This window comes from Miniopterus natalensis, chromosome 1 (assembly GCF_054644295.1).
Source record: "Miniopterus natalensis isolate mMinNat1 chromosome 1, mMinNat1.hap1, whole genome shotgun sequence".
Lineage (NCBI taxonomy): Eukaryota > Metazoa > Chordata > Mammalia > Chiroptera > Miniopteridae > Miniopterus > Miniopterus natalensis.
In genome coordinates, this window is record NC_142081.1 from 163,613,993 (window position 1) to 163,641,941 (window position 27,949).

At 36.4% G+C, this 27,949-nt stretch overlaps 1 protein-coding gene across 1 annotated transcript in view; it reads left to right on the forward strand.

The window, feature by feature from the left end:
• Positions 1-322: 322 nt before the first annotated feature.
• LOC107537225 (transmembrane serine protease 11F) overlaps positions 323-27,949 on the forward strand; it is an 86,793-nt gene continuing 59,166 nt past the window's right edge. Inside the window, exons 1-2 of the mRNA XM_087827435.1 lie at positions 323-485; positions 1,452-1,566. Coding sequence (XP_087683561.1) covers positions 323-485; positions 1,452-1,566 — 278 coding nt within the window. The remainder of the gene's footprint in view (positions 486-1,451; positions 1,567-27,949) is intronic.

Here is a 27,949-nt window from a genome sequence, read left to right on the forward strand (position 1 = left end):
GCTACCTGGAGGCAGGAAGGAGAGGCTCGGCCAGGCCAGCAGGATGCAATGGGCAGCTCCCTCAAAGGCCACTGGGCACAGAAGGCTCCTCCTAGTCACATTTCAGGATGAAACTGGCCCTGCCAGGGTTGGGGCCCAGCAGCTTGTTGAGTTTAGTCAGATGGTCACCTATCCTCTCATGAGTGTCAGCTCTGGGTCTAGGAGTGTGTCTCCAGGAAGCAACAGAGATGGGGGTCCGTGCAGATAGAGCCCAGGACGTGCCTCATCTCCTGGGCCCAGGGAGTTTTCATGGCCTGCAGGCTGCCGCCCCACTCGTCTCAGGATGGCTTCTGAAGTTCCTGGAAAAGGGCTTGGTTGCTGCATTGGTTCTGCATCTTCAAGAAATGAAGGGTGCTCTGCTTCTTTTCATCTAACTCGCAGAAGAAGTGGCACAAGTGGTCCAGGGCCATGTGATCCTGTGGACATGGAGGCCCAGAGAGAGGCAGGTAAGGGAGGCCCACAGATGCAGGCTGACCAGGCTCCGACGGTGGCTTCCACCTTGGAGGAATCATTCTGGCCGATTTGAGGGTCGTGGTTCATTGGGGACTGGCAGCCAACCGTACACAGGACAGGGCATTCAGCGGTCTCAGAAGTGCCTGATGGAATGATGGCTCTGGAAGCTGTGGCCGGGGGCTGAGGAGGGAGGAGGGGAGCTGGAGCTGGAGCGCAGTTGCATCCTGACAAGAGACAGACCCTCACACCGTGCGGACCTTCGGGGATGCAATGGGCGGCCCCAAACACCGTTGGCTGTTTTTTAGGGGAGAAATGTCAACTACGGGACATTTCTTGGTCTCGGTTTGTGGAAGTGAGCGTAGAGTCCTGCTTTATGAACCATACGATCTTCATAAATCGAGTGACTTTAGTGTGTAATACTCATGTTTCAAGACTAGAAATTTTTATCAGTCTTTATTGAAAATTTGACTCAGGGTCTTCAAAAGAGTTTTTATACAGTATGTAAATGTTATTTAAGCTTCAGCTATCTAGATTGGATATATAAAAGGAAATGTTTTACCTACTGTATTTTCTCCTCCAAGAAAATATGGATTTTACTCTAATGATAACCATTTTCTGTATAATATCTGGAATAAATATATATGACATACAATCATATAATTTACTTGCCTCAGAGTTTCATAAACTTGCTTTTGAATGGCAGTTTTAAGTTCTTTTCCACCACATATGATCTCCGTTTTTAAAATGTTCAAAGACCAAAGACTCTTAAAGAAGTCTTAGCATCCCTTGATATTTAACTCATTTGGTTATAATTAACATCAAATATTGTATTATTCATTAAAATGAGAAATGAAACAATAAAGCTTAACTTTTATTGAGTTCTTACAATTTTAATAACTTTACATGTCTTATCCCAGTTAAGCCTTATGTTCTATGAAGTATACCACTGTTATCCCAAGGTCACAGACGAAGAAGCTGGGACACAAAGATTTTAACAGCCTTGGCCAACGATGCAGAACAACATCCACCCTACGTCATTCTGCCCCCCAGGCCACCACAGATGTCCACAAGGCAGTGACTGACCAGAGGTGTGAAGAGTTCACATGTTTTGGGTTCTGTTGAGCTTATCTTGTTTGCTTACATATTCTGAAAAGAGTAAACCCCTTATAGCTTTGGGTGGTACCTAACACTGGTATGGAGTTCACACTGGGAAACAACACCAGTAACACTTTCGCAAAACCATTTATATTTGTGGAGTATGTTATATCTCTCACTTGATCCTATATAAAAATGCCTTCTGAATCATAGCCTGGTGAATTTGGTTCTCACTGTCCCTCTCTTCATTCACAGCTTTCCATGCAACCTTCCGAGCAAAACTAAATATTGACTGTCATTTCACCATACACTCTGGGCCCTTCAGACTAGAGAAATTAATCATACAGAGAGGACCTAGAAGATAGGAGATAGAGCAAAAAAGGCAAATACTAGAAATGTGCCTAAGAATAGGTCTCAGATTTCCCTAGCCTTAATAAACTTCAGATGAAAGAGATATGAACATATGTCATATTCCTTATGGCAACCTATTAGAGGAAAACCTAATATGAAGTTGATATAGATCATTAAATAAATTACATATGAACCAAAAATAACTAGACCCTAAATTGTATTTGGTTTGTGAAATTTGCAATGGTCTCTCCCAATAAAAAGTCATATTTTCACCTTTTTGGGGGTCATCTTATATTATCTTATTGCTTCCATACTTTAAGAAGATTTACAGAACATATGTAGGAATTCTCAACTATATCAACAGGAAGCGGGATTGAGTTTCATTGCCAGAACTCACCCAGTATAGTTTCACCCAAATGACTTTCCTAACTAGGAAAAAACTGCTGTTATATGCCTTGTCTTGTAAAAATCGCTTTATTTTGTTACAGTTAATTTCAAAAGGCTCTTTAGAATGAACCAATTTTATATCCCCTTAGATGTAATATCTGAAATTAACATAAAGTATGATAATCCAACTTTGTTACTTCAGTAAAGAACTCAGTTACATGTTAATTAAGTATTAATTAAAAAGGAGGGATAAATCTAGGTTTCTGAAATGATGAAAGAGAAATTTAGTTATCCAACAAGTGGTAGTTTCTTCCAATGTGGAATTTAGCCATCTCAATAATTTTTTTGTGATTTGTTATATTAAAATTCATTAGTCTTCTTGCATTTTGACTGCATCTTTTATCTATGCATGATTTTATAACAGTATTTATGAGTCATTTAGAGTTATGCAGATGTTCCAAATGTTGCCATCTTTTATTACACAATATCAAAAATAACCGTCATTAATATCAGAACGAATCTCATTATAAAGTCTTTAAGTATGAGTGGGTTGGTAAGTTCACAAAGGCACATATAAATTTACCAGAATTTTAATTTTCATGAAAAATGTCAGGTTTTATCAGCAATGAATATTGTTGGCTCCTTCACTTGTGATGGGTTTCCTTTATTCATTTTCGAGATAATGCCTGCCAAATACTGATTCTAAAAACCATGATTTGTCAGTTATTCTTTTCACATAGAATCTTGTTTTGTGACATAAGTGGTGACCTCAGCATGCAGATCATACAGTTGAAATGCTGTCTTTCATGACAGCTGTCCCTCAGTGTGCAGCAAGTGTTTATTTATATTTCTGTTTGTCATTCGGAATATTACTGAAGACACACTCAGCATGAAAATGTTATACAGCTTATACTTTTTAATGTTTCAACCAGGGAGTTCTTAAATGAAATTAGGTTTTTGTCCCTGTGAATGTGTGGCACTGAAGAATGCAGTGACGCAATGATTCCCGTGTCGTTTGATGCCCCGTCTTGATTGGCTGCGGCGCCAGCAGTTTTGGCCACCATTGCTTTTGCATCAGTGGTTTGACTTCACAGACCTGCTGAAAGGGTATCTGAAACCCTCCGGGGTATGCCGACCAAGCTTTTAAAACCACTTATCTATGCTTATTGTTCTAAAGTGTATATTACCAACATCCACAAAATAATTGCACCAATGCATAAACATCCAGTAATCATTAATCTCTATAGTTATGTATGACATAGCATGTGGGAGAGGCAACTAACCCAGAAAGGGGGCTGGGGGCAAAAAAGGCTGAGATAATCCCTTAAGATGAACAAGAGGAAGCCAGGAAAAGACTTCCTGGTGAAGGGGTGGAGGTGACGGCAAAGGGCATCCAAAGACACATTGTCAAGCACCGTGACTGAATACATCATCATGGATTAGTCAGGATAGGCTAGACACACCTAAATCTCCACAGCTTACCACATCAACATTTATTTGTCACTCATTAAACTATTGCCACTAGGAAACTCTCCAAGGCAGCTGGATCAGTAATCCAGGCTGTTTTTGTCTTGACTCTATCCTTGGGAACATGTGGCCTCCATGATCTCCTTGGCAGGGGAAGAGAGCTGCTAATAGGTCTAGTAACAGAACTGAAAATATATGCACAGATGCTCCTAGACCATTAGCCAGAACTCCTCACATGGCTCCTTCTAGCTTTAAGGGGGCTGAGAGATGGGAGCGAGCACTTGGAAAATTGGAAAGGCATACGTTTCCCTGGCCTAACCCAGTTCCTTAAAACAGGCTCCTGGCATTAATTTCTACTGTAGAAAAGAACAAATAGTTTCGATGGCGTAAACAGTATTGAACCAGGGCTCTGTTATTGAACCAGGATGATGACTAGTAGGTAGATTAACACGGCAGTTTCAGAACAAAACCGAGCAGAAGCAGAGCTGGAGGGCTCGTATAACATGCAGAAGATTCTTCATGACATAGTGATCAAAAGCTAAATCTAGTCTTGGAGAGCTAATTTCCTTTTTAAGTGAGTAGAAGAGGGAAAGGGAAGTAGTAGGGAGAAGTCTTTAGAGTTACATAAATTTATGTCATAATGCTAAGAGAAAACAAAGTTATACAAAACTGTTTTGTAGTTTGTCTCTGATATGTAAATTAAAAAAAAAAAAGACTAACAGGAAATACAGGATAATTTAAACAATTTATTCTGTGATGTTATGAATGATTATTATTTTCTACAGCCTGTCTTATATTTTCCATAATGGGCAGGGTTACTTTCTAACCAAAGGGGAAAATCAAGCCTTGTTAAAAAATGCCAGTCTTAATGACGAGTTTCCTGTAAATAAGTCAGGTGTAGAGATGAGATAGTCCTGAATATGGTGAACATACTTTCCCCCTTAAATTGGAACACATGGTTTGATATAAAATATGACAAGATTGAGAATTTTGCCTCAGTCGTTGCATAACCACAAAGACTAAAAGGCTATAATTATATTTCTTTAAACTCAAATGGGATAGATTTATGCGTAGTAGATTTATCATAACCCATAGTCTTACTCTCCACAAATGTGTTAATAAAATTTGTGTTAATCCAATTTTTAAAAATGTTTTTATTGATTTTAGAGAGAGAGGGATAGAGAGATAGAAACAACAATGAGAGAGAAACATCAATCAGCTGCCTCCTGCACATCCCCAATTGGGAATCGAGCCTGTAACTCAGGCAATGTGCCCTGACTGAGAATCGAACCAGTGACCTCTTGGTTCATAGATTGAAGCTCAACTGCTGAGCCATGCTGGCCAGCATGTGTTAATTCAATTTTTAGAAACTGAATTATATTTCAAATTCCCCCAATAGCTCGGCATTTAAATAAAAGCATTATTTTAAATTATTTTTCAATATAAGATATATATTTAATGACATCACTGTTCTTTTTTATTATTATTATTCCAGTTACAAGTTACATTCAATATTATTATATTGGTTTCAGTTGCACAACATAGCGGTTAGACAGTCATATATCTTACAAAGTGCTCATCCTGGTATTTCCAGTACCCATCTGGCACCATATATAGTTATTACAATATTATTGACTATATTCCCTAGGCTGTTCTTACATCCCCATGACTATTTTGTAACTATCAAGCTGTACTTCTCAGTCCCTTCACCTTTTTCACCGCAGTCCCCTAAACCCCCTGCCCTCTGGCAACCATCAGTCTGTTCTCTGTACCTATGAGTCTGTTTCTGTTGTGGTATCACTGTTCTTGAAAATGTATTCTTACCTTTAAATTCACCTTTTCTATTTTCTTTTCTCAAGTTCTATCTTCTGACCATTTCCTAACTTAGCAATTTACTTATACATTTAAAAATCTTACTTTGAAAGCCATTATCTGAATTGTATCTAAATTCTCAGTCTTTCCTGTGGGTCGCTCTTATAGCAACACAGCAAGCCTGTTAAAATTCTAATTTTCTTCAATCCTAGCTCCAATTCCACCTAAAAAAGACTTTCTGATAAAAATTACTTTCTCCTCCCATCCCCCAGTAGCATGTCATCTGCATTTTTGTTAGAACACTAATCAAAGTCTGTCTTGCATTAAAATAATGTATATATATATGTCCATTTTGCCATTTTCATCAAATTTTGAGCCAAATCGTGCACAGCACATTAATATGCTGACCCACATGGTACACGTGTGGTACTAGGAGGGCATCCTTGTGCTTGTGAACCTGTTCATTTGTGCTGCACTTTGCTTATATCCACTTCCTCCTGAGGCCTGTACTGCAAGAGCAAAACCTTATATTAAAATAGTTTTGAAGACCTATATAAATCCTGGCTGTCCAGTGAAGGGCTATAGAGAGGATAGTGTATTTCAACATTATTTTTACAGGTTAAGGTTTGGTTAATGAATAGTAAAACACCTAAAGGAGGAAACTTAATCAACTTTAATAAAAAGCTCTTTTCAAAATTCCCATCATTTCTTTAAGGACTTTTTCTGCATTTTTTAAAAATAGATATTCAGGTTATCCCCTGAATAAGACTAAATTAAAAAAACAAAAAAACGAAAAACAAACTCTGCCTCTCCGAGTAGTTTTTTCTACTTGGTTATGCTGTATTTTCTAAGGCTAGCTATTGGCTATGAGCTGGCATCGTATTTCCGTGGGACACCTCATGTGAAAAGCTGCTAAGGGTTTCACAGCACAGAGGACAGAAATCATTGAAATACCAGCATGGGGATCACATGGACACATTAATGCTGTGTGCAAGTCAGTCTTGTAAGCAATTCTAAAATATCACCAGATCATAAAAATTCAACTTAGGTTCTTGCAAGTATAAATCCTCATGTTTACAAATACCTCCAGACCACGCATAACCCACCTCCTCTTAGTACACAAACTGGCTGCACAAGCAAATTCAGGCATCTGAATCATAGATCGATAGGTAAATAAGAAACCTATGAAGGCAGTGAACCAACTTCTCACCCAGTTGAGGACTGTCGCTCGTAATGTCCCTGACAGAATCATCCTTCTTTTGCCTGAACACTACTGAACACAGGGGCTTCCTGACTCCTTGATGCTGTTCGTTCCATTCTGGCCACCAAAAGTTAATAAAATGTCACAGCATATGCAGAGTTATTTTTTATGTAACTTTCAGTGACAGTTCCTAGTGTAGTTTCTCTTTACCAGCAATCCTGATATCTCTAGGGTGTACCTATTCCCACATTTTTATTAAAAATTTTTAAAATATATATATATACACATCATATGCATGTATATATATCATATATACCATCTGTATACATTTATCATAGATACACAAAACATTAGCATTTAAACTGCATATACTCACTGGCATTTTAACTTTAAAAAAGGAAGTTTGCTGCATATATGTGCAAAATCTCAATGTATTATTCTCAGATCTTAGGCAGGTCTTTGCACAGCTTCGTTGATTTGTGCACTTTTCTCCATAAAATTCCTGCCTCCGTACGTCAGCCAGACCGATGGGAGCTTTCCTGAGGTACTATAGTTGCTGCTTTCCAACCCTCTGTCTCTCTTTACGCCCTAAGGGCTACTCTGGGTTTTACCCACCCTGTGATTGTACCTGAATGAGCACTTCCTAATTCCCCAAGAACAGTAAAGGGACCTGGACTCTTTGGGGTGGAGATTGCCATTGTCTTCTCTCCTCTCAAGCCTTTGCCTCCTGCCAGATTCTCTGGGAGCCTCCTGAGTCTCCCTGCCCCTCGGTCCCCCAACACTCTGCCGCTACATCCTGGCGTCCAGTTGTGCGTGACATGCCTTTGGTGGACTGAGAGCTGCCTTCCTCTAACATCCACTCATTTGTCCTCAGGAATCACACAAGATACCGTCAATTTCTCTTCTCTTGGTGGCTCATCAAGGGCAGTGTTCCTGTGCCCTTTAAATTTTCCTTTCAAATCTTGTTCCTTCATCAAGTGCTTATATAAGCTCCACACTCTGTATCATCCTTGGGATCCATTTCCATTTGTCAGTGTTTGCCCTCAAATGTGGTTCACAAAAATAAGTACAATTTCCCAGCTATAGAATCAGCAGAGTACAATGGACTATTACTTTTGTAAAAAGTATGTTTTTATTGATTTGAGAGAGAGAGGAAGGGAGGGAGAGAGAGAAACATCCACGGCATGGACTGACTACCTCCTGCACGCCCCCTGCTGGGGAGCCAGTCTGCGTTCCAGGCACGAGCCCAGAGGGGAATCATGCCTTAGACCTCTTGGTGGACAGGATAATGCTCGACCAGCTGAGCCACACCGGCTGGGTGGGAATATTACTTTTTGGTCTGAAGCAATCCACTTGTGAATGTATCCTAACTATTATAGTGGATATCTTATATCAAGCAAAGAAGCTATTAGATAGTCAAAAGGGGGAAAACTTCAGTTAATTTAATAGCTGTTTTGTTTTCAAGATGCCACAGAGTTAGTTTTCCTTTTACATATCCCCCAAAATTTGTTTATAAACACAGTTCATAAATTTAAAGACATAGAACCTTTCATAAAAGTAATTGAAGAATCAACTTACGTAGTACTGCACTTCACAAAAACAACTCTATTATCTCTTTGCCCTGGTTTTAGACTCTTTTCCAGCACTTAAAACTGTTACACTTTAAGTATCTGGGATAAAGTCATGTTTGTTGCTTGATACATTCATTCATTCTGCAAATATTTACAGAGGATCACCCTATGCCAGTGCTATGTGGTAAGTTCTCATAAAGATAAATAAGAAACAATCCACATTTTCCCAGGGCTCATGTGGAACAAATAAACAAATACATAGTTCTAAATAAAGTGATATGTTTTATAACAGTATAATATAGACATTGCTACAGAAGCACAGGGGACCACCTAAAACTTCTGGTAGATTAGGCATTTCATCCAAGAGTAGATTACTTTAGCTGAATTTAAAAGCTAAAGTTTTTCAGGCCATGAAAAAATATTTCCTACACTAAGGGAACATCACAAAGGAAAACCAGACACAATGGATTGACTGGAGGTATAAATGAGCATACAGCCTGTTTGCAGAACTACAGGCAGTCAGGCTTTTTTTAAGCAGAGGACATTGAAGGAATTATGGAGACAAGAAAGGTAGATGAGAGGCCTTCGTTAAATTTACTGAGAAAAAATATCTCAAGTAGGGAGAAGGATAATAAAATGAGATGCGTGTTCAGTGATTAATGAACAAGTACTTTCTGAATGTACATGTGTTCAGAACAGTCAACACTGTTATTCAGTCTGGTCAAGAATCACAAAATATGGTCTTTGCCTACAAACTTGGGAAGAATAAACTAAAATACATGGGTGGGCAAAGTAGGTTTATAGTTGTATGTGAAACACAGAGTTTATTCTTGTATTATTTATTTTTTATTATTATTAACCTATTTTTGCCCACCCCTGTATATGAAATACTAGCAGACAAAGCAAAACAGGACCAAGTTGGGAACTGTAAATTTCTGTAAGTATTATAAGAAGCTAAGGCCACATGAAGATGGAATAATTGTCCCAGGATGGTCTGGGAAGACACACAAGAGTAGTAGTTTAAAGTGTGGACATTGGAGTCATCAGACCTGTGTTGGAATCCTGTCCCAGCCACTGCCCAGCTGTATGAAGTTAGGCAAGTTTCTTAAACTCCCCAAGTGCCCCTGTCCTTATCTACAAAGTAGGAATGACAATAGTATCAAGGCTTGTATATAACATAATGAATGCAAAGCATTCAATACAATGCCTAGCACATAGCTACCCCGTCCAGATGATCTGTTGTCCAGGAGCGAGGCCTTGATGAGGAGGGGGAATTTGGACAGGTGGAGTGTGTGGGAGAGGCTGGTGAGGGGAACAATGAACTTGAACGAAGCAATGAACATGGTACATTTGAGCTCACTGAGAAAGAAGTGCCATGAAGGAGTAAGGGGATAGGACTGGGCACATAGGGTTGATCTAGGGGAGTGCTTCCCAGCTTTGGGGCCCTCAAAGGAGAGAAATGTGTAGTTATCATAAGGAATCCTCACATCCATTAGTGCTCCAAACGATACTTTAAACCGAATATATATTACCTAGCCCTTTCAAATACATATAGTTGCTGTTGAAATTAATAAAATACAATTTTATTTAGTGAGCTATTCAATGAATAAATACTTTTAAATTTATCAAATAATTCTGTTCTTCAGGCCCCCACTTAAATCTCACATCCTCAGAGAGAGATTTCCTCATTTCACTCCTTAAAACAGGGCCCATGCTCACTTCACTATCTGGTCCTTATTCTGCTTTAACTTGCTTCATAGCACCAAAAGCAACCTGGCGTTATATTATCCATTTATTTGTTCACTCCCTGTCTCCTGTCTTTGATTATAAGCTATCGTGATGTAAGGACTTTGCTGTATTCACTACCATCACCTGGCATCTAGGCCAGTGTCTCTACATGGTGGGCCTTCAGTAAACATTTGCTGAATAAGTAAACGCATCTACAAAGCACTAGTTTCATGTACAAAAAGCAAGGCAAATGAATGGATTATGTTACATACATGCAGCCATTTTCATTTTCTCAATGAATTAGTTAAATTAGAAGAGTGTCAGAAGACCCTTCACTTTCTCTTTATATTCATCTTTGCTGAAATGAGAATTTCTTATTGATAAAAGAGGTGTCATAGAAGAATTGCCCAATTATGAAACACATAAGAGGGAAATAAGTCATCGTTCTAAAAGGCTGAAGCTTAAACATGTGGAAGAACTTTGCCTTTGAGAGATAAGTACATGGCATAGCTATTCATTTCAGTGCACAAATGATAAAGACATTAATCAGAGCTTCCCCTAAACCCAGACAGGTTAAACCTCTAACATATTTAAAATTAGGTAATGTGTGTTGTCACTTGGATACCTAGTCATCTAAGTGACAATACATTTTGAATTCCTATAACCTCAGCCACCATAAGGCAGAGAGCATGTATTATGAGATTGCTTAAAGGTATAACAAGGCTGCTTAAAGAAATAAGGTCTGTGCCTACATATTAAGGAAGCAGGTCATCAATGGAGAAACTGAACATTTGACGAGAAGCTTGATGTGACCCAAAGTACTTAATATATAGCATTATGTCAGAAGATATCTGAATTTTTAATATCCACGTCACATTATTTGATGCCTTGTCTTTATCTTTGTCTTTATTCTGACATTTGCAGACATATCAATTAAATGATCACTAATTATAGGATAAAAGTCAAAGCTCCACTAAAGTATTTCATGCGTCTGAATTTCCATCTTCCAAAAGTTTGGCAGGGTTGTCTTCACTTCATTTCCTTTCTATGAGAGAAATAGTGACCATGTTGTGCTCTTTTCTCTCAATTCAGGCTGTTAGTCTTTAAACATAGTACATTAGCAAACTTGCTCTGGACATTTGACCATGAATACTATGAATTAACATAAACTGTGATAGCAAGCACATAAACAATTACACGTGGGATAACTTGTTTATCCATACACTCACCTATTGCTACATCAGAATTATTTCTGATATGTCTGTACCTAAAAAAATCCTAAACTCCACCTCTTGCAAATCAAGTAAGATATTTTCAGTGCTAGTGGCTTGAATAGTTGCATGTATAACTCCCTTCCACCCACCATACCACCTGTTACCTATGAAGCACAGAAGTTAGGGGATTTGTCATGGTTCTCCTAGTGAGACAACCTCCTCTCCTTTCTTGGAGCCCAGTAAATATGATTCTCTCTTCTGTTTTTCTCTTTTGTCTCTCAATCAAAGATTTTGTTTCTATAATTTAAAGCCATTGCTGATCTTTTTAAATGAGGTGGATTGGAAGAGAGGCTAATGGTAAGGAATCTTGGGGGCCACCCACTATCTTAGTCTGGATTTCTGAGAAAACAGAGCCTGTGGCACAGACCTTACTTTTGAGGGTATGCTACTCTGGAGAAGGAATGAGAGAAGGGGGCCCATGGAGCGGGAAGGCATGGAGAGCAAAGGCAAGGGGTAGATGACCAAGTGCTGGAGCTTTATATGAAGCTAGGAGGGTATCTCCAGAGGTCTGCATGAGCTGCTGTGTTTCTGAACAGTCTGACCAGGGAGAGAAAGGAAGAATTTAGCCTATCTCCTCCTACCTGCCTGTGAACAAAGTTCAACCTATGGTGAATCAACAGTGACATACTTTTAGGTTTTACCACCTGGCCTTTTCAGCAGCCATGGGGAAGCTTGGTCCCAAGATAGCAGAGACAGCGCCCACAGCAGCAGTCACTCTGCATGGGGTGAGCTAGTGAGCAGAAGCAAGCCAGTGACACTTCCCACTTGTCCCCATATAGACTTCAGTCTCACAGAACCAGCTGGGCAAGCCAGCGCACCTCTAGTGTGTCTCAGAGGCAAAGAAAGAGCCAGGTCTGGAGCGAGAGGCACAGAGAAAAGAGTGAGACAACATGCTGTCAGGTCTTGCTTGAGATCCCATGAGGAACTGGGAGCAGCCACCTCAGTGGGATGGGCTGGCTAAGCAGGTGGAGTACCATGAAAACACAGCCCCCACCTTGAAAAGTATCAGCAAGTTTTCCTCCAATGAAGCCTGAAATTTCTACTCTATGGTCTATGCTTATGTGATAGGTGCCAGGAAATCATCTGGAGGATTATCAGGAGCATCCTGCTGAAAATTACAGTCTAGAATCCAAGCGATCAACAAAAACTGGGTCCAGCTATGAACCAACAAAGCTGGAAGGGAGTGAGATCCTGATAGAAGACTGTAGTCATTGTTAAAATATATATATTTATGGAAATTCAGCTCATAAAAGAATCAGAGAAATAAGCTATTTTTAATTCTTACCTGTTCAAATTAGGTTTACTAAAGATACTCAACCATTTTGCATTCACCAAAGTGAGGAAACGTTAACCCAAGCTAAGAGTGCACCATGGGAAATGTGAGACACTATGAGGTAATGAAAAAAAACTACTTGGAAATTAGCAAAAAGAGAGAACTTGTGGATACGGGCAACAGCGTGGTGATTGTGGGGTGGAGGGGATGGGTGGAGGTGGTAGAATGAACAGAGGGGATAAAAGGTAATGGAAAAAATTAAAAAAAAAAAAAAAATATATATATATATATATATATCATAAAAAGAAAAGAAAAACTAGATTCCAATCCAAATTCTGTTACTCATATTGTGGCTTGAGAAATTTACTCAGCCTCCCTGATCTCTCAATCTGCTTTCCAGTTTAATGGGAGTAGTAGTGTGGGCTTTACAACACTGTGAGGATTAAAGGAAACAACTGAAGATGCTCAGTACAGGAAATCAGCAAATCTCATTTAAATCAGAAAATGCTTCTGAACTATATCTTTTCACACCTTCTTTCTTCTCAAATATTTAATTTCATTTGCAAATATGTCTGCCTGTCTTTCTACATAACCAGCATATAACACCAATTGGTTGGATCTTAAAATAATTTTGCCAGGTGTGGACAATAACTTTTTTTTAATCCTCACCTGAGGATATATTTTTATCGATGTTTTAGAGAGAGAGGAAGGAAGGGAGGGAAGGAGAGAGACAGAGAGACAGAGAGAGACATCGATGGCTTGCCTCCCATAAGTGCCCCTACTAGGGATCTAACTTGCAACCTAGGTATGTGCCCTGACAGGGCCTTGAAAAACTGTTGGTGTATGGACAACGCTCCAAACCACTGAGTGACCCAGCCAGGGTGACAGCATCTTCTTAATAACAATTCTTATTATTGATTAAGAACTTTCTGTGTAGTAGGTGGTAAGCTAAGTGATTAACATAGATAATCTCATAGCCCTATCATATAGGAACAGGCCAGCTATATAATTTGTAGTCCACTGAAATGCAAAACCCCTTAAGCTTTTACCTCTAAAAACATTTATTACTTATAAAACATCATAGGGATACTGATGGTACTTTATAAACTAATAAATTGCAAAACTATAATTTTTAGTGTCATAATTTTGCATAATACAATAAATAATATTTTATAAAGTACTATCTCAATTTAGTATAACATTTTTAGCTTGCTTTTATAAAAAGTCATTTGTTAGGTTGTCAAAATTTATACTTTTATCAACCTCATTTTCTATTGATATAATTGAAATTTATGTCAGTTGCTCTTGGCAAGATCATGAACACATAGGTAGTATATTTGAAACAAAGGAAATGGATGAGAGTCAGAAAATAAATGTGATAGAAAAGATATCTGAAGGTTGAGCCCTAATAATCTGCAAGATTTAGTGGTTGGAAGGAGGTAGAGAATTCAGCAAAAAGTTTCTGAGTTGTTGTCCCATAACAAGCAGTTGTTACGGAGTCATATAATTTTTCCTTGATTCATGTTTTCAGTATCAGGTGCAGTATACTAGTGCCAGAGGCATACTAAGAACAGAGTGTGTACTAGTCTGAACACACCTCTTTGGTAATTAGCAATAAATTAAAGTCAAAATGTAGCTACAAATTACTGTCTTGGGGTATTTGCTCAATAACTTTCAGAACCTTTGATTAAATCTGTTTCGTCAAACACTAAAGGTACTGTGAATAATTTAACTTACGTAATAAAAATGTCTGCTCAATTCTTCAAAAGCTTATTCCTAAAAGTGTGTCTTGTAGCCGTAAGAACTGAATAAATATTAATTCCATGTTGTAATATTTCATTGGAAAGACACTTAATAATCACAAAGCCATTTTATGTAGCAAAGAACATTCTAAAAATTATGACCATAGGGGATATCTCCCATTCATTTTTTTTAGCAACATAAAGGAATGTGAATGGAGGAAAAAGTTATTTCTTGGAATTAGGAACCCATATTCAAGTTCTTTCATCAATATTTTCACTTCTGACTTACTATGAGGCTTCAGTAAAACAAACTGCATAACCCTTATGTAGAGTAAGTATAATGGTTTTTCTTTTTACAGATTGGAAGCTGTGAGACCGAGTGGGATGCGTGCTGTCCTCGGAGCTCTCTGGAAGACAGCCAGGGGTGATGTAATGGGGCTCACAGGCGTGTTAGAAAATGCCTCCTTGACCTGCTGTTGTTTTGAGCATGGCCCTATGATTGGCTAAAGGAACATGGCATGTGACTACCTTCATATTAGCAAGAATCCTTGTGAAATCATGGTCCATGCCTGACAGACTTAAAGGGTTAAGTCCTGGAAGAAGGAGGTTAACTCTGCATTGTCTTTCACATTTTGGATCTCAGAGGAAAGAGTCCGAAATTTCATTCTAGGACCATTTCCAATGGCTGCCAGCTAAAGAAGTAGATGCTATCTAATGACAGAACCACTTTCAGACTACAATCTACAAGGTATGGTTAAAGGGATTCATGCATATTTAAAAATCCTTTTGTTTTCTTCCTTATGCCCTGTTATAGTTTCCTATGGTGTGATTATTTTGTTTTAGTTTACTTCTTACGCTTACATTTAAAATCTGTCCTGTTCAAATTTTATACTCTCTACTGAACCTTAAGTGAATAATTAGGCATTTCAATTTATTGCTTAGAAATGCACAATAAAAAAAATATCTTGCAAGGTTTGTAAAGGCATTTGTTTAGCTTGAAAAATTTAACTCAGTTTTTCGTGACGTGTGTACCATGGCCTCCTGTGGAGCCCTGAGATGTCAGGGGCTGCTGACATCACCACCCAGGTCTCATTTGCAGTTTCACTGTGTTGACATTTGTACTGATGGAGCAAAAGCAATGTGGTCCAAACTGCTGGCACCTTAGTGTGAACCATGACAGTGGCACCAAATTGCACTAGGACTCATTATACTTTTTGTTTTCAAATACTCCAGAAAAAAAGAATGCCAGTTTCACTTAAGAATATTCTTGATGAAGCAGTAAAAACGATTAATTTTATTAAATCTTGATTGTTAGGTATAAATCTTCTTAAATATGCTAGCCAACAAAATGAAAAGAGTGCATAAACGCAGCTACATGCTGAAATATAATGGTTGTCTTGAGGAAAGTTCTTAGACATTTGAGGTGAAAGCTGAAACAGTTACTCCTTAACACTTATCACCATTTTTACTTGAAAGGGCAGCTGACAGGCTAATCATGGTTATTAAGACTTGGTTCTTTGGCTGACGGTTTACTTGCAGTTAATGAAATGAGCCTGTCACTTTAAGGAAAACAACTAATAATTTGTTGTTTGTGATAAAATTCGAACTCACAAGTGAAAATTAGAATTTTTAAAATGTGTATAATCCCCTATAAATGTGACAACTTCCCAGTACTTAAAGACTTTTTTAAAAAATTATCTTCATTGTTGAAAGTATTACAGATGTCCCTCTTCTTTTATGAGATTCGCATTGATACTTTGGAATATGATTTTTCAATATTGTACAATGAAATGTGTCAACATTTGGAACATATGCATAGCTATGTGAACTAAGTGAACCAATGCTTTATACATAGTCAATGCATAATATTATAAAATTATTCACAGTAAGAGATTCATTCAATATGCAACAGAGACTGATGAATTTTATCATAAAAAAGTTCAAAAATTTCATTGATATATGGCTTCAGAGTCTATATGGAAATAACTACCCTCTAAGAAAATACTACTTTTCAAGTTTTGGTGTAGAGTCAGAGAATATTCCCAATTATTTGAAAAGGCTATCAAAATACTCGTTCTTTCCAACTGTATCTTTGTATGAGACACAATTTTCCTAAAATACTTCCATCAAAACAGCACACTGCAATATAGAGAGTTCAAAGTAGATAGACATAAAATGAGGTTCATAATTTTTTGTTCCTAAAAATAATATTAGTTTAAATGGTTTATTATTTCTATTTCAAATAAATAAATATTTAAAAAATTTTTACTTTTAATTTCTAATAAAGTCAATATTAACAGCTCACATAAACAATAGCTGTTTAGGGTCCTAAACAATTTTGTATGTTTTTTTTATCTTCACCTGAGACTATTTTTTCCATTGCTTTTCAGAGAGAGTGGAAGGGAGGGAGAGAGAAATACTGATGTGAGAGAGACACGTCACCCCAACTGGGAATGGCCAGAATTGAACCTGGGACCCTTTAGTCTGAGGGCCAGTGCTCTACTGAGCCAAGCTGGCTAGAGCTAGGGTCCTCAATAATTTTTAAGGATTTGAAGTGGTCCTGAACCAAAATGTCTGAGTACCTCTGATTTAATGCGTTGTAAGGGGGAAGTCAGCCATAACAGAACTGTGTAATTATAGAGTGTTAATTTATTAGCCTTGAAGCCGTATTTAAAAAATACAGGAAAAAAGTTATCTGTGTTGTTTTTTCATTCAGTGACTCAGCCCATCACATATTTAACAACGTGATTATTCATGTAATGACTGTGCATATCAGAAAGTTTAAAAAGTATAATGCTAGGGCTTTGTTTGTTTGTTTGTTTGTTTTGGTCTTAATGCTCATCTCCTGGCTGCAGGCATTTAACACAATTACTTTCACAATCACACTGAGATCTCTAACAATATATATATTTTGATGAGTAGAACTTTATTTGATCCTACTTTCAAATAGTCTTAGGTTTGTCATAGTCCTGTGATTAAAATGCTGGAAGTATACTTATTTTAGGAGAAAGAGATCAGAGATGATGGTATTCCAAGTTTTCTTTCAGCAGAGACAGAAGCTGAGCCCAGAGAGGAGTAGAAAAGAAAACATACATGCTTAGTATGTGATTAATTCTAGAACTAAGATCTGGTTTTTCAGTCAAAACTCTTTTCAGTACACTGCTATTTATTCTCTACTGATCTCCACCTTCTAATAATGCAAAAATGTTTGTTTTTGAGTGCAAACTACTGATGTACAATGTTGCAGCAATTCTTTGAAACTTTCCCCCAGTCCTCCAGTCCACTAGGAGGGCCCGATTTTATTAAGTCAGTGTTTTGAGGTATCGAACCAGAGGTGAACAGATTGAATACCGTAAATTAAATTTGGTACTTTAGCTTAATTTTCCAGCTAGTATTGTCCTATTGCTACTACCATATCTGTATTATATATAAAAAAATTATTGTGATGATTTGGGTAACATTGCTAAACTGGAGCCTCTGAGAGAAATAGATAAAAAGCATTTAAAGAGCCACGACTTGAGAACATTCTGAAGTGTACACCAAAAGGAACACTTGAGCTTTGTAACCTTCAGAATTTCCTGTCTTCCTTTTCTCTTTCTTCTTTTTTTTATTGTTTTCTGTCCATTTTCTTCACCTTCTCTACTCCTCCCCTTCCTTATCCTCAAACCTAAAATGAATTTTCACATTTTAAAATAATGTTATATTTAATAATTATATGTTGCCAGTTTTCACATATAAAAATCATCTTAACATTATATAAATGTGTCTCTTTTGTAATATTTTTCTGAATATCTTTATGTTATTTTTTCTTCTTTTAAAAATGTGTATAGCTTTCTCTACATGGGTCTTAAGGCTATTAGTAGTAGTTATATTGTATACTTTTTGCTTTTGTGAAAGAAATAATTATTATTTGCAGTTGGCTAATACTAATAAATACTAATACTAATAAAGTTTGGTATATTAATACTATTAACTTTGGTAAGTACTATTATACTGTTTAGTATATTAATACTATTAAGTTTGGTAAGTCACTTTGGAATCAAGTCACTTTGAAATATTTTATTAGCTTAGCAGTTTTCCCCTTAATTAGCTTGGATTTTCTATGTAAAAGTAGTATTTTTACCTACCAGTCTCTCAACAGTTAAATTTCCCCTACAATTTCCTGCCATATCATATTATCACAAGCATACAGAAAACCATTAAATAATATTTAAATCCATCATTTCAACAACGAGAAAAAACATGGCTCAGAGGAAAGAACTTTTGTTAATACTAGCTTGTATAAAAAGTATACATATTGGACAAACAATAGTGTGGGGAAGTCTTGTGGGAGCAGGAGTGGATGGGCAATGAAGGGTGAAAAAAAGGGGACATTAATAAAGATTAAACCTATTTAAAAAGTATACATATTAATCTGTAACCAATATCTATAATCCTGTTGAAACAGGTTTACCATCATCTTCTCACTTGATATAAAATATAACTTGATATTTATATTGATAAATTTATTTATTTTGATATTTATATCTCACTTGATATTTCATATAGAACAAGAATAAATAATCCTCTTTTAAGTCTTTATCTAAGTGCATTTGATAAAATTTTAGTTGTTTATAATAAATTTCTGGAAATTGTAATAGTAATGATTAAATCTCTGTTTACAACTGGTATCTATCCTATACCAAAAAGTAGATAAGAGAGAATAACTTGTGCTATTTGAGATGTGTCATTAAGCTTAAGTTTCTCATCTTGCTGCTAATTAGGCCTCTCACTATAGCTTTCATGAGGACATCCTGACCAGCCACATTGCATCATGACTGATACCATTCATGAATTATGGGCATACAGAAACTCCTCCACAGAGAAGTACTTGAATTATGCATAGATAGTGAAAGAGATAAAGGCAGAATTAGTACACTCACTGTAGAAAAATGAAAAGAAACCACATGGTTTAAAAAGGATGACTATTGATAAACTTTAGTGTTACGTAAATTTGGAATGGAATAAGAAATTGGCCAGAATTCGAGGAGAATAAGAAGTACATTTTTAGATGGCGAGGATAGTTGAGGGAGAAGAGAGATGGGACTCAGATCAGGGCCAGATATGAGAAGAGAAACTCCAAAGAGTCAACGTGGGGAGTCTTTAGGTGACACATTCCCCTCAGCCTGGGTATTGGCTTTGAGGTGTTATCATCTCTGTTGTCTATGTGCTCGGGTAGAGGCCAAAGAAACTAAACCAGTCCTTAATTTCTATTTTCCTCTGTCAGTATCAGAAGTCTAGTTTAGTTTCAGTTTTAAAATTTTAGCTAATTCATAGGATCCCAGGGGAACTACTTAATATATTCTAGAACAGTTTCTTGGTAGTTCTAATCTGGATGGTTAAGATATTTTAGAGATGTTCTTTTCAAAATCAGTGCCATTAGCTGTTGGTACTAAAGATGACTGTTTAACACCAACAGGTATGTGTATTTATGCAGGTGATCCCCAATACTGACCAGGAAAAAGTCTCATGCCCACAAGAATGACTTTAGAGTTATGATGTAAAGTTAAGGGGTGAGTGGGGTATTGGTGGGAGTAGTCCACCCCCAGCAAGAAGGAATATTTTATCAACGGCGTTGTTTAGAATTGCTGGGGCACGGTGGCAATAATAACCACACCAGCTTTAATCAGATTCCTTTTGTTTTTAAAATCTTAACAGACAACGTAATCCCCTTATTTCTCTCCTGCAGAACGGGCTGCGCATGCGACGGCCGACCCCAGTCTTGGTGTGCCGTTGCCGGAGGGCAGCGGTGGGCGCACCCAGCTAGTACATATCAGAGGCTCTTTTGTCATTACCAATAAAGATACCAAGCCAGCTGTGAGTAAAGTATAAGCCACTACAAAAGTTAAATCAGTCACAAATGAAGAAAGAAAAGCGTTTAGAGGAAATGGCTATCCTGATGTTTTCTTAAGTGTAATTTATTAGAAGATTCCTTTTTCTTAGCAGCTAAAGAAGACAAAGAGTTCTGGAAAACTAACAATCCAATTTTTATGCATTGAAAAAGAATTTTTTACTTGTAAGGTAAAAGTAAAAAGAGTGAAAAATCATAGTTTCAGCTTTCCAGAAGTTATGTATAGGGTAAAATTGAATTATAGTCTCTAATGGAAAAAAACCACAAATCAGTCAGTGAATGTTAATTAGCCACCTATACCAGACACTAAAATACATCTCAGAAGCAAAATATCCAGTTTTTGGCCTTTAGAATTCAAAATTGCATATCATTAAGGGATAAATTGCGTGCCAGAGGTTATAAGAGTGAGAGAGGTCTATCAGAGAAGCTAGAGCTCTGGAATATTTACCACTGCGGCTGAACAACTGAGAGGACACGAGGATGATGTAATGTTCACTGAAATGTTTACGGAGTGATTACTCTTGTTAGGTATTTTTCCAGGTTATCTACATTCACTCTTTCCATTTGCTACTTACAACTATTCTAAAAGGTAAATGCCATCATCTTTTTTTAAAAAATAGATGAATAAATTGAGGCACAGAGAAATTAAGTGACTTAATTAAGGTCACAAAGTTAATGGCTGAACAAAAATTTGAATCAAAGCAGTCAGTACATAGGGACTGCACTTTAGTGGTAACTGGGTTGAGCTTTTACCAAACTTCATATTTAAGTGAGAGAGAAGAACAGGGAGAACAACCCAGTGGGAAGGAGGCTAAATTACAAAGTCAGAATGAATATTACATGTTTTAGGGATGAGAAAGCTTGATTAGACTTAAAGGTCATAATATGATGTATCATGGGAAATATAGTTGGAATAAATTTTATTCTTAGAGTGTTTGAATTTCATTGAGCACATTTTTGGTGAAGTAGAAAACAGAAAGCCAGTAAAAGATTTTTTAAATAGTCACATGATGAAAGACATGTTTTTGGACTGTTAGTCTTTAATGAGCATGAAGGTGAATTTGAAAGAAAAGAGAGCAAGAGTCATGGAGTTCAGATGGAAAGCTGCCATAATAGTATAAGCCAGGCTAGGAAGAGAAAGGAATGCGTGGACCAAAGAGACAGTTTGAAAGAATAATTACCAGAGAATGAAACTGAGGACTGAGTCAAGGATACCTTTCAAATTTTCAGTGTAGGTGTTTGGGATATTGGGTAGTGCCACTGATAAAGACAGAGAAGCTTGGAGGCACAAAGCATTGTTGGTTTTGAGATACCAAACTAGACTGTAAAATTCTCTGAGAGCAGGGTGGTGTCATATTTACCATTTTAGACTTAGCAATGTGATAGGCATGGTGTCTGGCAAATAGTAGGTGGTCAATAAAACATTTTAAAACATATATGAGTGAATGTAGTCACGGTAGGTTAATGAAACAAAAGGTTAGTGGGCATCTATAGGACTACAACTTCAGTGAGGGAGTGAAGTGAGGATACAGAAACAATTGTCTGAATAGAAGAAAGTTCTATAAAGAATGGATTAATCCATAAGAATGAATTAATTCATGAAAGAAATACTCGTTCTGAAAACAAAAAATCCAGAGGACCTAGTACAGGAACCATCTACCTGAGATCTTAAAGGACTTCCTTCAATTTAAAAATTATGAAAAAAATAAATATTCTTTAGTGTTTGTGTCACAAAATAGCCTCTTTGGGTTAAATCCTGCCTGGGGAGTTTGTGGCATGTTGATCAGTTTGACACATTTCCTTTCAGTCAGAGACAATCAGATATAGCTAATACGCAAGAATGTAAAGTAGATTAGTCTGTGTTATTCAGATACAATATCATTTGATAAAGAAGAGAGTATCTCAGCGTACTTGATTCCAAATGAGAATCACCTAATGATTCTTTGAAAGTGTACACTGAGAAATGTTAGATCATATCATCTTCATAGCTCATGCTTTCTCATTTAGGAATGATCATACAAAAGTGAGGCAGTGGTTCACTCTGAGTGGTACGGATCAGAAGAGACTAGAAGAGTGGGTAGTAATCCAAGTAGTAATTAAAGTTTAATTGTGTTTTAGAAGGAGGATGGATGTATTATGTTATTTAAAGGTATAAGAAACAAAAGTTTACACATTCTCCTATGTTCCTCTGAAAGAGGCAATACTTCCCAGTAGGTCAAACTTCTGTTTGTTTATTTATTATTTATAGTTAATCCTTTCTATTTTGTGAGGAGAGTACAACTAAAACCAGATAATTTTATTCATAAATAATTCACCTAAACAAATAAACATAAATTGCAATACAACAACATACGAGGAAACAAAGCCAACAAATGTCAATGCCATTGCCAATTGAACTCCTAGTCTTTCCTTGGGGTATCTGGGATGCCAAATATAACATATGACCTGACATCCAAGGCTGAATGAAGATTCCAGTGTTAATCAAAATATTCAAAATTAGTAATACTTTGCTTATTTCTAAATATTAGATTAAAAAAATACACGTACAATAAGTTCTACTCCTACACCTCTGCTGATGACCTTGTGCCTCACCTCCCTCATGGAATGTAAGCCTTTCTCTTTGAAGACTATATCAGACTAGTCTAGATTTGCTCTAAATGTTAATAATTGAAGGAAAATTGGCAAAAGTTAAAGTTTTCTCTTGGGAGTGGTTCTTTAAAATTTCTGGCAGCAGGAAATGCCCTGGCTGGTATGGCTCAGCTGGCTGGGCATCATGATTACCAGTCAGGATACATGCCCAGGTTGTGGGCTCAGTTCTGGTAGGGGGCATGCAGGAGGCAGATGATCCCTGTTACACCCTCACATCAATGTGTCTCTCTTCTCCCCTTCTCTCTCTCGAAAAATCAATAAACTATTCTTAGGGGAAAATAATCATTAAAAAAATTTCTGACAGCAGGAAATATTTCCTGTTTTAAATGCAATCAACAGGGTTGTGTAAAAAAGTGTTGTCAGAACTAGTCATATCACCTCTGGGATTTACGCAGCTTAGGGCAAGCAATCTTCATTTATCAAACTGAAAAAACTGAGCTCTTCAAATAGCATCATCATACTGATGACATCATTCAAAAATTGAGAGTAGAGGTGAATCTTTTTCAAATTCTTTCCTCATTCCCAGATTGAATGTCTCAGATTACATCCTTCCATAGAAAAACTTTTAAAAATAATAATAAAAAATTTAAGAGTAAAATTCAACTTTGAAAATATTCCAGTTACACTTCCAAGTTTTACTTGCAACATTACCTTAATAGCCCAAATAGGCTAAACTTAGCCTCTGAAATTTGTTTATTTATATAATTTAAAACTGCACTTTCCCTTAAAATCACAACATTTTACTGAAATCTACTAGTTTATGATTGGGTGAATAAGGCCACTTAATCACTTAATCTAAATTGTGAGTCAAAGTTTACACAGTAAACCTGAAGTTACCCAAGAAACAAATCACATGAAAATGTGTGCAGTTCTTATATATATATATATCACTGGGAAAATATTGGAACACATTCATTTCACACGAAAAAACTAACAATTCTGGAAGCAAATAACACTATTTTATACCTATTTTGTAAAATTCAACTGCAAATGTTTAATTTAGGAGAAATTTCTTAATTCTATATTATTTACTAAAGAGCAAAAGGATCAAAATGCTTTTTAACCTGATTGCTATATCTTTCTAAATTTCTTCTCTGTGTGGACTGAAAATTGCTAACAAAAACATAAAATTCCATAGTGACAGTTCCTTTTCTCCTCAGCATAAGATTTTGGGGGGAAAACAAAATCAAAATCAAATGTGTTTTACCTTAGATAGCAGGAAGTTAAAAAAATATAAATGAAAATAATAAATTTTCTTTATCATAGTTATCAAAACTCTTGAGTCTAAGGTATTATAATGCCTAAAAGAAAATTAAATAACCATGAGTTGAAAGTATGTTGGGGAACAATGCATAACTTGAAGCTATAAATACAATTTGACCCTAGATAACTAGATTTCTTTTTCCAGAACCTGCTCTGAATCCTTAAGCTTTTTTGTACCTAGTATATAAAACAAAGCATTGGGTAAAAATTCCTTTCTACTTCTCTCCCATTCTTTATTACTAATCACTAAATTGAGGCTAGGAAGGAGTGGATATATATTTTGAAAATGTATAAACTAGATATGACTAAAATATTCTATAGAGTCACAGTCATATGTCTCACAAAGCTTTTATATAGGGATTAAAGACTATTTTACTTGGCAAAACATGAAATACAAGGTCAGTAACACTAAACTAATTCAAATATAGAATGAAATAAAAATGTATATGAATATTTGCTGACAGGAAATGTTGTTTGCTTGGCTTCTCTGAACCCTGGAATCTTCACTGTAGTTAAGTATGCTCCTGTAGCAAATTGTACATCTGCTACCGCAACATACTTTACTATGGTTATTTGCTTGATGTTTGTCTTCTTTCATCAATTGTAAGGCCTTTGCAGGCAGAAATCAATCTTCTTTGCTATAGTGTGCTCAGCAATTAGCACACTGTTTGGCATATAGTACCTGCTCAATAAACATTATTTAATGAGTATGCACAAATAAATCAAAGTAAGAGTCCAATTTCTAGAAGGATTCTTAGTTTGAAAATTTCTAAAGATGACAAAGTGATTTGATTATTTGGGATGACCACACATTTTGGAATGAGAACAATATAGAGATACTTGCTCAATTATTTAAAAATAAAAAAGTGCAACCATAGAAGGTAAATGATAAAATCTTCATGTAAATTTTTATTGTCCCCTCATTAAGGATACTGTGAAAGCTCTTAACTATATGGCCAAGAGAATGTAACTGTTGTGATCGAGATGGAATTGTTTCTTCTCTTGCTTTTCCTTTTCTTCCCTAGCCTTCCTTCTCCTGTGTATCTTTTTCTGCCTCCCCTTCTCTGTCTTCCTCTCTTTCTCTTGTCTCTCCTCTTCTTGCCTCTCCTCCTCTTGATTTTCATTCTAGAGTCTGGGACATTAATGTTTATCCTCATAAGGCAGTACAGTTGCATGTATGGAAATAAAGACAGAAAAAGAAAATAAGGAAGGAAGGAAGAAAACAGCACTGGAGTACAAACATCATCAAGACTGAGAATTTGGAAACAACTTTTTTGCACATAAAGAAACAACCTTCCCTATGTACTTTCTCCTGAGACTTTCAAAGAAGAAGAAACTGCCAAGGCAAATAAATAACTATCAGAGCATTAGATTTGTGGCAGGTTAGGTCCTACATTTAGGACAATAGGATACAATCAATCAACAGGACCTAAAAGATCATCTGTTTCAATAGTTCTTAATGGGTCCTTCATCACAGAACCTATGCTGAAGCTGATGAAAATTTTCTTAGAAGAAAGTACACAGATAATATCCAAACAAATTTTATAGTAATTTCAGTAAATCTAACGGAAACATATCCATGGATCTAGGACTTAGTACAAACCCTAAAATTTATCTTATCTTATCCATCTAGCTATCTGTCTGTCTACCTACCTACCTACCCATTCATCCTTCAATCTATCTAGAAAATTAGATCTAGAGATGTTATTCACATTGTTCAGATACACAACTATGAGGTGGCCATCAGTTCTGCCACCAGGGCCCCTAGCTCCTTGACTGTGTTTCTACATCTCATCCTGGAAAAGAGAGGAAGAAAGAATGTTTTTGCCTGTTTGTTTGTTTTTGCACTCCTCTGGCATTCTCATAGATTTTCTTTTTAAACAGTTACTTACCTCTGTTTTAAAAACTAATGTAGCTATGTACCTATGAAAGATTGCTTCAGTTCACACATCTGGTGAAGGAATATTAGGATGTAGTGGATCAGTGCTATAGGATCCCTGTGGTTCTTCCCACACTTTTGTTGACTCTCCTAAAGGAAACAGATTCAGCTTCTCCACTTCCAACTAGTAACCTCATCATATTCTTTTTTTAAAAATTTATCTTTATTGTTGAAAGTTTTACAGATGTCCCCTTTCCCCCCACATTGACCCCCTACATCATATTCTTAAGTAAGAATATACCCTCTATGAGCAAGTTGCTAGTATTGTGATACTAGTTAAGGTTAAATTACTTTTATTACTCATTAAGGTCAAAGAAACTAATTGTGCAACAGCATTTTGTCAATGCTCAGAATGGAACTTCTACTTGTGGCCCAGCAAGCCACCAGCTGTCTCTCTGACAATTAATGGTTCAGAGTAGAAAATGGCTAGAAGAAATATTGTGGCCCTAAGACAGAATGAATACCAGTGAGGAGAATGAGTAACAATGATGACTCCTTTGGTTCAGGAAATGCATCAGTTCTTGGGGAAGAATATTTCTAGACAACTGGATGCATTTACTTGGGAGATGAAGCAGAAACTTGATGTGGAGTTCCCAGTTATCAGTTTAATGTAGGGAAATCCACATAGAAGAAACGTAATCTCACCTACAGTCATGAGCTATGACCTTCATAGTTTTGCATGATGATATCAAATATGCCATTCAGAAAGCTTTTCAATATTGTGGGGGGTTTTCTGTTGCTGTTAATGAGTTTGGCCATTCCTTATTTATTGGCCATTTAATGATCCAGGGCATTAATTATCTGATCTTTGTGATAATGGAGGAGCACACACATACTCTATGACGTCCCAGGGAAATAATTCCTTATATCACTCTTTGGCATGGTATTATTGGCCACCTGATATTCTGTCATTTGATTTTGATGTTATCATTACATTCAGAGAATTTTTAAAGAGAGGTTCTTTGGGTGGAAGGATCGTTGGTGTTAAGAATTCTGTGTTATTATAATTTTGCTCTTATAGCCTACCCTACCATCTAGCATTCAAGCTGCTCATCAAGTTGGCAATGAATTTCAAGTTTGTTTTATTTTTATTTTTAAGATGTTAGTCAGTTGCTACCATACAACCCCAGGAACATATATTTTAGACATTATCAGCCATGTGAAAAAGTTACACACATGTTATTAAGCCACTTACCTATAAGAACTATTCTTTGTAGGGAGCCAGGGTTGAAAATATCATGAAAGAAGGCAATTCATAAACTATAGATATAATGAGAGTAAGATAGAAGAATTTCCAAAATTTTTCAAGAATTAAACAATTTGTATTTAAAATATTTTCCAATAATGTAATTCAAATAATAAAAACAAATGGCTGCTTGATTATTAGAAGCTGATTCTCAGTACTACCGATATTAGTCAGTTTATTCCAGTATAACCACTTGCATATCTGCTGTGTTCCCGACACTTAGCTATATTATAGATGGATCACAAAGTATAAAAAAGTGAACTCTATATATAAGATTGCAGAAGTATATTTTATAATTATTTATAAAATAACTTAAATAGAAGTATCATTAAACATAGAGAATGCTTAATTATAAAGAATAAAAACTGAAATTTTGTAAGATTTTGTGGTTTTGAAAATTTCTAGAATATAAAAAATTGACATATTTTTCATCTTTGATGTTTTCTTGATTCTACTATTACACAGCTGAAAAAAGAAACCTCCAAAACCATGAGAAGACCATCCAAAGAATGCTGTGTTATAGTTCCTGAAGTCTCACTGTACTGCTTAAAACAGAAAAAATTGTCTTA